This window comes from Lepisosteus platostomus, chromosome 8 (assembly GCF_059453375.1).
Source record: "Lepisosteus platostomus isolate fLepPlt1 chromosome 8, fLepPlt1.hap1, whole genome shotgun sequence".
Lineage (NCBI taxonomy): Eukaryota > Metazoa > Chordata > Actinopteri > Semionotiformes > Lepisosteidae > Lepisosteus > Lepisosteus platostomus.
This window is the reverse complement of record NC_142618.1, coordinates 59,321,886-59,332,696: the sequence shown is the minus strand read 5'-3', so window position 1 is coordinate 59,332,696 and position 10,811 is coordinate 59,321,886. Positions and strand designations below refer to the sequence as shown.

The 10,811-nt window shown below is 40.0% G+C and overlaps 1 protein-coding gene across 1 annotated transcript; it reads left to right on the top strand.

Moving 5' to 3' along the window:
* The first annotated feature begins 1,136 nt into the window (after positions 1–1,136).
* Positions 1,137–8,833, top strand: LOC148657619 (N-acetyllactosaminide beta-1,6-N-acetylglucosaminyl-transferase-like). The gene is made up of 3 exons (XM_088644120.1): positions 1,137–3,071; positions 6,005–6,091; positions 7,845–8,833. Exons 1-3 carry the CDS (start codon positions 2,138–2,140, stop codon positions 8,033–8,035), a joined length of 1,212 nt encoding a protein of 403 aa, XP_088500246.1. The 5' UTR covers positions 1,137–2,137; the 3' UTR covers positions 8,036–8,833.
* The last annotated feature ends 1,978 nt before the right edge of the window (positions 8,834–10,811 follow it).

The window sequence follows — 10,811 nt, the reverse complement described above, 5'->3', positions numbered from 1 at the left end:
CAAAATACACACATAGACTTTCTTTTTTCAAAGCATTTTTACTAAAGGGAAGAGTATTTTTGCAAAGAAAAAACATAAGTAAACAGTATGCCCAGCACTGGGTTTCAAGACAGACTCTACAACCAGCATGTGTGCAGATGCAGAACAGGTTCATGTGTAAATGTCCCAGCAAAATCATTATTAATAATGTCATTAATAATGATGATTAATTATTATATCACTATGAGTTTGTTGGCTGAACTCACAGACATACATACAAGTGGAAGGCAAATCTCCTCCGAAACCTCCAGGACAGTTAGTACTCTTACTTCTTCAGGTCCCTTTGTGCCATTTTCTTTTTTGAGTAACGGTAGTTTACTCAAAAAACGTTTTGTATTATAGGAGGTATTGTTTCCTTCTGCTCTCGCGTGTGAAAGCGCACCTGTTCTCTCCAGTGACGTGTGCCTTTAAGGGTGTACGCAACAACAGTAGGTTTCTAACCACTGAGATTACATTTCTCAACTGTTCGTGAGTATACACTGCCTTCTCAACTTCCTCTGAGAGGATTTTTAGCACTGATTTTAGCTCAAACATGATTAACGGTTACAGAGGTTTCTTCTTACTGTTTTCAGTAAACAAGGGCCTCAGTACGGTCTCCAGGAAGCCATGTGCCACCGCCCAGTGGTGTGTGTGTACTGCATACAAGCATGTACAGTATATAATACAAATTTCATCTTTCCAGCCACGCCTTGAATACTATTCAAATAAGGCCACACCCGTTTGGAAAGCACTAAAATGAAACTTACAGGAGAAAATGAAAGTTATGTTTAAATGTTCTGTTTATTTCATTTGTTTACTGTGGTTTACATTTTAAAGTGTAAAATTAGTATTTTCTTTCATAACTGTGTTAATCACTAATAACAGATAAGAATCTATTAGATAAACAAAGGCTTCTGAAAATCTTCTAGGTCTACCTCTAAGCCAATATTTTAGAATAAACAAATTAAAAAGTTAATTTATCAAAAGAAAAGAATGCAGACCAGTAATATACGTAGCTCTGAAATGGGAAGCAACAAAAAAGGACACAAACGATGAAGAAACTGAAGGGAGTTGTCTCTTTGTAGGTAATATTTTAAATGTATCCTGTCCTTTAAACAATCAATATTAAATAGTTCCTGAGTATATCAGCCAGTAAAAGTGTAATCCTTTCAAGCATAGATTAAGACTCACCGTATATATCAGATACCACTGGACTTTGCCTGGGCTTGCTCAGCCCAAGTCTACCCTGTCATGTACACAATATGAGGATCACTGGGATAAATAAACCGCATTGACAAGTTTCTCATGCAGGTGCCAGTCGAGGCAGTCTTTTTATTTCTCAAGAAATTCTGAAAATAGTTTTTATTTATAAAGAAGGTAATAAGAAAATGAAAAGTCCTTATTGCCAATGTATCAAGTTATTAAGATGTCCAAAATAGTGCTTTGCAAAACATTATTCATACTTGTTCAGCTGGGTAGCTGCGTCAGCATGCGTAGGCTGCAAAGGAACAAGTAATAGGTTTATTCCATGCTGAAAAACAGAAGAAGAAAGAGAACACAACGTTTCGGCCGTGGAGCCTTCTTCAGGTGTGTGTTACTTGTTCCTTTGCATTATTCATACTTACCTTCAGTTACTGGCACCTTAAAACACTCTCACTTCGACTGGCTTACAGAAAGAAGATCTTAAGGAGTGAGCGATTTTAATGTAAATCATATATTGAATTTAACAACCATTATCCCTTTCTAAAATGCTTCTTTACAGAAACACAACATTACATTTCTAGGTTCAAGCCCTTAAGCACAAACACAGCATTTTTCTATAAATGTGCCAAAACCATGTCAAGAAGCCTGAAACATATTTATGGTATATCAGCATGTTATCATAAGCAAATAGTTTCTTTTTCGAATGCCAATGGTAAGCACAGTTTTGTTCTTGCACAGCAAACTCATTTCATCTGATGGGTGGTGCTAAAGTTCTAGTGTTCCATTTATCATTTCAGTTTGTAAAAAGAAACCTAACCTGGGACATTATTCACGAGAGAATCACAAAACCGCATGACTGCCTTCGAGAAACAGCACTACAAGCACTAGCTCAGAAGGTTACTTTTTAGCATAGAAAATGCTCAGACAGCTCCTGAACATTCGATTACTTTTCATTTTCACTCTTTGTGGTCTCGTCACTGTGCTCTGTTACTGGGGACAAACTGCCGATGACACCCAGAAGCCGAAGAAAGGCGAGTGGTCACAGGAGTCGGAGAGTTTGGAGAAAGCTTGCAATGCCATTGTGCGAGGATCAAAGCAAGAGACAGAATGCAATTTCCTGCGACCCCTTCACTTGAATATCTCGTGCAATAAATACATCGCCGACAATCACTTCATAACCAAAACATTGTCTTCGGAGGAAGCAGCATTTCCCTTGGCTTATATCTTCACCTTACATAAAGAGTACGAAACGTTCGAAAGGACATTCAGGGCTATTTATGCCCCTCAGAACGTGTACTGCATTCACATTGATGAGAAATCTCCTGTGGAATATAAGATGGCTGTTGAAGCTTTGGTAAATTGTTTTCCCAATGCTTTTCTTTCCTCTAAAATGGAGCCCGTTGTTTATGCTGGAATATCCAGGCTCCAGGCTGATGTCCACTGCTTGAAGGACCTGGTCTCGATGAATGGTCCATGGAAATATGTCCTTAACCTCTGTGGACAGGATTTCCCCTTGAAGACAAACCTTGAGATTATCCGACATTTAAAGACATATAAGAACAAAAACCTTACCCCGGGAATTCTCGACCCAGCCCACACCAATTACAGGACACAGTCCGTCTTCCGAGAACGCCTTGATGCTCACGGTTCTGGTGTTATCAGGACATCCAAAATGAAATCCCCTCCTCCTCACAACCTCACCATTTATTTTGGCACTGCCTACTACGCATTAACACAGGAGTTTGCCCGCTTCGTTGTGGAAGATAAAAGAGCGACAGATTTGTTGGAATGGTCGAAAGACACCTACAGTCCTGATGAACATTACTGGGTGACCTTAAACAGACTTCCAGGTAAGCACGTTCTGAAAAGCAGTTGATAACAGACAACGCTATCTGTATAAACTTCTTATTTCTTGAATGTAGAAATAAGAGATTACTGACAGAATGAAGCATGTGGCACTAGGCATGGAATGTTAACTGCAAAGTGCTATCCCCACCGCGATTGTGTTTCTTGTTTTCCAGAATAGTCTTTCCACCATTGCAATGGGGATACTACGGGTTCTGCTGAAGATGTGGTTTCTTCAATAGGCATTAAGAGTTTGTGAAGCAGATGAAAACACCGATTGGAATTTCCTGATACAAAGTGCTGTGTTACTTTTTAAATCTTTTATGTGTTTTTTTTAATCAAAGCGTTTCTGTGCTAGCAAGCGCTCATGAAGATTGAAAAACATTTTAAAAAATTATCTACAAAAGCGTGAAACCACATTTCTACTTATATTAATATCATATTATATACTAATATTTAATACCTTAATAAACTGCTCAACCAAATCAAACAATTTTGTAACTATCGTAGAAAAAAGAAAGTAGAAGTAGAGGTGTTCATACTTTTCTTTCTGAGCAAGGAATGGGCGATCGCTGGAGATGAACGCGAAAGAATCCATTTTGAAAAATCGTTATTATGAAAATATCTTTTAAGTTAACGTGTTAAACCAACACAATAACTTTCATTTAGTAAACAAATCACCTTTTAACCTCATGTCCAGACCCAGTTTAGCGTCCCAGTCATACTGTACTTTAGTGAAGCGTAACTCGTCTTTCATCCTAATTTCTCTCTGGAGAACACGCTGTGGCGGGATTGACTGCCCAGTTCACTGGCGAGCGGCAATGGGCAAGCTGGCACTGAAATGACGATAGATGCGGTTAATGATTCCTCAGAGAATATTTCTCAGGTTGAGAGAACACCTGACACAAAGGTTGACTGGCTCACAATAACGATAACTGCGAGCGCTGTAGCTGAACACGCCACCAAGCAATGTTGCAGGTACGGGTTCCCCATCCTTACCCTGGAACAACGGAGCGCCGCCAGTAGCTGAAAAAAAATTAGTATTTTAAAATGAAAACGCGTCTCTTCTATTTTTATACTTTCCTGTTCTGTTTAATTATGAAAAAAAAACAGTAATTCCCTGTCACAGTTACAGAGGTTTGTCAAGAGAAAATGGTTGCAGTAGTATTCTTACTACCGAAATATTATGAATGTTTCCGTATTGTCCTGTGTCATTATTCTGAGAAGAAGGAATCGCTTCCCAACATATCCTCCCCTTGACATTCGTTTGTTCTATGTTACAGTTCCGAGGGCTTTGCCCTGGTGTTTAAAGTCAGTGCCTCTAAGCCATTTCACTTTTCCTAGGCAAGTTATTGTGTGAAAATACCTGGAGGTTTTTGTTTTATAAAGGAAGGCTGGCTGTTTAAGAATATTTTTTTTTCTATTGAAAATCTGCTGCTCTTTCTTAGATCTTAGATCTTCAGAGAGAGAAATCAGCCGTTAATGATGTCCTGGACATGATGCTTGTTTTGAGCTTTTCACAACTTGAATCATATTTTCTTTCTACCGGTGTTGAGAAGTCATTTTTGGTGTAGACTGCAATCTGAATGGAATTTGTAATTCATTCAACGATAGTCTTCGTGTTTCACTTTGGACAAACGCCTCATAGCTCTGACAAGCCTATTAAAATGCCAGAAAAAAACCATAGAAAACAGTTAATCATCTTGTTTTTAAATCTGTTGTTTACAATCTATGATCTAACTTATAATGTTGATATTAGGGTAGCACTGAACAGCACAAAAGTCGCTATTCAAATTACATTCTGGTACCACTATGTCGATGCAATACAATTTACTGAGAATTACTCTCATGGGAACATTTTAAATGTTTCCTTTATAAAGGGGTTTAAATCAAATGAACTGAATATATCAGTCAGTTGTAGAAAAATAAATAAAACTTATATTTATTTTTTGTAGCTGCACCAACCTCTACATCACCATGCCTCCCCTTTTATGTAAATAGAAAAGATGATTCTTGTGAGAAACTAAAAAACATAAACAGAATTTCTCGCACTTCAAAGATGTGTAAAAGGTGTGCAATTGTGGTGTTGAAGAACTGTGGTATTTCCACATTATTGTTTTAATACAGGGGGAGTCAACATGCTTTCTAGGTCTGATTAACCTTTTAATGTTTCCTGTAAACCTGGGAGGATGTGACTCTCCTGCACCAAGGCTCCAGACCCCCGGATTAGGTCAATACATCCTCTCGTGGGTACTTTGATCAATTAGGATAAAAAGCAGAACTTAAAATGATCTAGGATCCCAACTTAAGTGCCATTCTCCTGTTTTGGCCTTCCTAGTCTATTTGAGGGAAACACGAAACAGCAGTTAGGGTCAGGAATTGTAAGGGTAATGCTGTGGGTTCAAATTGCAGGTTGCGTACTGCTGTTGCACTCTTGAGCAGGGTACGGTCCCTCACCAAGGCTGCTCTAGTAAAATGGTCTGCTGAAAAAATGAATACGAACCGGAGTTGCTTTGGCTAGTAGTATCAGCAAAGCACATGCAGCATTTGGAGTGGATGACGGGTGGCATGGTGGTACAATAGTCAGCACTGCTGCTTTGCACTGCTGGGGCCCTGAGTTCAATTCCTGGGGAGCTGTCTGTGTGGAGTTTGTATGTTCTCCCTGAGGTCAAGTAGATTTCCTCTGGGTGCTCTGGTTTCCTCTCACAGTCCAAAGACAGACTGGTATATTAATTGGCCCTGGTGTGGGTGTGTGTGCCCTGAGAGGGACTGCCATCCAGGATGTCCTGTGGCTTGACAGGATGGGTTCCGGCTAACGGGTGACCATGCATTGGATAAAGTGGTTCGAAAGCCAGCGTATGGGAGTTGATGATATTTGCAGGAATGTCCTCTTGATTATTTATATCTGTCCTCACAATGTCTCTTTTCTTGATTGCAGATGCTCCCAATTCTATGCCAAACGCTAAGTGGGAAGGATGTACAAAAGCCATTATGTGGTCAGATCAACAAGGGAGTGTTTGTCATGGTGAGGACTAAACCTCTGGCTGTGTTAGAATGTGCTGGGTGTAGAAATGAGCACGTAAAGGCTATTTGCACAATGAATTACGTGGGAAGTAGGAAGAAGGAACACAGAGCTTTGACTGTTGAGTTTTTACAGGTGTGTCACATTTGTTTACACCTGACACAGCTCCCCACTCAATCCCCTCTGATGTAGTATAGGACGTATTATTTAACCAGCAACAAAATAAACATCAGGTGAAATGGTCTGACCTTGATTTTCATATCAGTACAAAGAAAGTACTGTTTTCATCTTACTGTTTTAGTACTTATGAAGTATTACTTATCATTATTAGTTTGTTGGCTGAACTCACAGACATACATACAAGTGAAAGGCACTCAGCTGCACACCATTGTAGAGGGGAATACTAAATTGCTCTAAGTAATTAAAACTTGTGACATTTTATTTGCACTTCACTTTTTACACTGAAATGTCAAAGGAAAACCATAGTAGCACAAACATGTTAAAGAAACTTTAAATGAGATACAATATGAAATCACTAATAGACAATATTCCTTGCCAAAAGTTCCTGCAAGTCTTCACACATTTTAGTTGACTAAAATGCATGCAGACACCTTCACCCATGTTTTTCTTTCTGTATAGTATTTAACCCTGTCTTCACTGCTTAAAACATGCTGACAACAAAATGTACAACACTCCATATACAGTACATCACTGATGGAATGAAAAATGTGGTGTTGTATCAGCAAACCCTGGAACAGAATGTCAGACTATCATTTTGTCAGCTGTGGCTGAGCCGTAAGTGGGTCATGCTGCAAGACAACAATCCTAAAAATACAGTACAGTGCAAACAGATCTACAAATCAGACCCCACTGAAACGTATGGCAGGACATGCAGCCATCACCGACTGTAAGGAAGAATGAGACACAAATCCTAAAAGCTGATACAGTGTCAAATAATTACAGAAAATGTCTAGTTGGCATCGCTGCTGCTCAAGGAGGTGTCACCAATTATCTACGTGTTCACAGTCCTGTTCACACAAGGGGATTTACTGTTGGATCATTTTAAAGAAATAATCCAAATATATCTCATGTATTTGTTTTATACATGTATTGAAATTATCTTGACCCTTTATTAAGACTTTTGTGGAGGTCTACGTACATATTAGGTCTTAAATACTATATATGAGAGTAAGGAGCAGCCTTAGGAGCTCCTAAATGTTTTCTCTGCACTGTAAATCTCATGACTTTTCGACAGCGAGTGCAGAGGAACGCAGGCTGGCGCAGGCTGGTTGCTGAGGAAGGGTTCATCAGTGAGTGCCAGAACCCCGGTTGTTTTCTTTTTTCATGTGTCAGCCAGCAGGCACAGGGGTCCACCAGATCCAAGGTTGAGAACCCCCGTTCTACAGAATACGAAAAAGCATGCAGTACAGTATGTTCATAGCCTAGAGCCTTTGATTTACAGTATCAGAGCCACATTGCCTTACTCTAAAACCTTGTTATGTGTTGTTATTTCTTCTAGAATGAGTGTAAGCTGATGTGCTGAAGCAAAAGAAATGTTTGTCACAGTAGATTCATCGTGACTCTTCCCCTTCTTATGTTAAAGCTGTGTTGCACGATGAAAGACAGGTTTCAGAGATCGCTGAACTTCCCTTCTTTCATAACATCTGTTTCCTGAATTGTTGTCCTTGTCCTTAGCAGGATTTATGCCAAAGGGGGCTTCCTGGAAAGACTGTTTTTTTTTATTATTATGTTCCAGGGCGCTATCAGCGACAGATCTGCATCTATGGCACTGGAGATCTGAAGTGGCTGAGTGAACATGAGTGCATGTTTGCAAACAAATTTGAATTGAACGCTTACCCACCCACCCTGGAATGTCTGGAGCTGTGGTTGAGAAAGCGTGCCCTTAACCAGAGTGAAATTGCTGCTCACCCAAACTGGTATTTCTAAAATGTTATGTTACATGTAATCATCTGTGGTGGGTTTTTGTCACATTACATGCCTTTAACCTTGATGATGGCCAGTTCCGTTTGTCACTTGAAGCTTGCTTGTGCTTCACTAATGAAGACAGTGAGCAGCATCTCAGTTCTGCTGTTTAAAGATGTAGTGTATGTGCAGGAGGCATCACATTCATTTTCCAATTGATCATTGAGACGGTCAGTTCCTTAGGTAAAATGGTATTGTTTGCAAGAGAATAGGGATGTGTGATCACAACAATCGCATGATGCTGTAATTAAATACATCAAAGAAAAAAGAAATATTGAAATCATTAATAAGAGTCTGTGCAACTCTTCCCTCCTATATACTGACACTTGTGTTGCATCGTTGTAAACCATTACTTAGGTGCTAGCCTGCACATGTGAAGCTCAGGGGAACTGCTGTTGTTAATTTCTGACTACTAAGAAATTTATATTTTCATATATCCATGACTTTTATACTTAGAGGATAACTTCAGTGCTGGATCTAAAACATATTAAATATAACCAAAGGGTTTACCAAAATATGTTGGTGATGGGTTGCATGAGAATATCTGTTTCCAGGTTAAGTGACCAAAAGCTCAAATTGGTGATTGTTGGTGTAGGTTGGAAAAGAAATCTGCACTTTCTGTGTACAGTTTTCTGTTTTTCTACATGTCCATATAGTGTAGGTGATTTTAAGGTTACCTCATCAGATAGAAGGGAGTGTACCAATCACTGCAATGTACACTTTCTGATTGCTGACATTAAATAAATAAAGATTTTCTCTCCATTGTGTCTGCAAGATTTGACTATTTGTCATCACAGCTTAAATATTCTGCTACAGGTTGGTCAGGAGCAGCAGGTTCCAAACTCCTCATATATGTTTTGTTTGGTTATGCAACCAAAGCACACAGTAGTGGGAAGGTAGTTCATTCCCTAACTGTGTTCCCACTGGTTTGAATTACAGAAACCAATATAAAAAAGTAGCTAATACATTTGCAGAAAAGGAGGCAGCTCACACTTACATTTCTTTAATTATGCACTCTGGCAATAGCAACTATGAAGCCACCAGAAAGTCACACTGAAATCTCTCTCCATCCATCAATTTTCTAACGACTTTATTCAAGATGGAATCACAGGGGAGCTGGAGCCTATCCAGACAAGGCTAATCAGAGACTACAATAAGTTAAAGAGTAACAGGTATCTAGAAAATAAGGAGGTATAAAAGTCAATATGCAAATACATATAACTACAGCTACGGGTGAAAACAGATCAATTACTGATGTTGTATTTTGTACAAGAAAGATAAAACAGAAGGGACTGAGTTCAGTGTGGCTCTAATGAAGATCTTTGCCATGCATATCATTATTTGAGAATAAGTGACAAAGCAGTGATACTAGTGTCATGGGTATACTGTATATAGAGTAATCCCAATATGCAGAAAATGCAGGAAATATAGGTGACTTTGCCACCAATCAATTTTAAGGTGCTAGGACCCTTCTTCCCGCAACAGATTAATTATATCTTTCAGTGCACCCACAGGCCAGCACTAGACAATTATGCTGTATATGTTTGTTTTTTATTCCTCACAATTAAAATGGCTCTCATGGTCTACACAATACACAAAACACAGTAAGAAAAGTCTCCACAAGAGACATGCACAGAGAAAAACAAAAGCACTCCATAGTCTCTAGCAACCAAAACCTGCAGTCTAAGACAAACCGAGGGCACACTCTTGTGAATAAAGTCCTGTGCAGTTTCCTGGGGCAGCTCCTCTTGCTGAAGAAAGAGACGAGACTCTGCGCAGTCCCTCGATTGCCCATTGAATTCTGTCTTAGGCTCACCTGTCTATCTCCCCTTCCTGCCCGGAGCTGGCGGACTGGACTGGGGGCGAAGGAGTGCTCGCGGGGGGGGGGGGGGGGGGGGCTAATTAAGGAACCGCTGATTGGGTGAAAAATCTATGAATGTGTCGTTCAAACTTTGTTGCCCTACTGTCAGCACCGGTACGCTCCTGGCACCAGCGGTGGGTTTATGATACACAGTACCTGTGACCAGGTAAGAACAAAGTTGGAGCAGACCACTTGCTTGACTTGACACCCGCCAGTTACCCCACAGTGGGAAGATCGCTGACCTTGGTTACTGGGAGAAATCCCGAGAGAAAATAAAACACACCCGACCTGATGAAAGCACAGGACAGGACAGAAAGGCCATACAGAGAGTTGTGAGGTCCGCACAGAAAATCACTGGGACTGAGCTACCCTCCATCGACCGGATATATCTCAACCGCTGCCACGACCGGGCTCGAGCTATACTTCGGGACCCAATTCACCCTGGCCACGATCTGCTTTCATCCCAGGGTTCTGGTAGGAGGAGAATAGATTCAAAATCAGTTTCTTCCCCCAAGTAGTCCGCATCAGGAACAGCTCAAATTAGCACCTGCACTTTAAGGTACTGCACTGTTTGCACTATGTCCTGTCTTGACTGTATTATAATGTCTATTGTCTAAATTTATTGTCCATCTCTATTTGTCATTTGTGCCTATTTTTTTTTTCTCTAATGTTACTGGGTACAGCTGAACGAGAAAGCCTGTTGTATATGGCACATAAAGAAATCTTGAATCTTGAAACAGAAAGTGGAGGAAGCTGAAGGAGTATGAGAATGTAAGTAGTGAGGAGTAAGGGCTGCACTGAGACAGAAGTTCATTAAAAATTAATACAAATTTGGGAAGGACTTTGATTGTGAACTACTGATGTGAGGAGTCCTGGAAT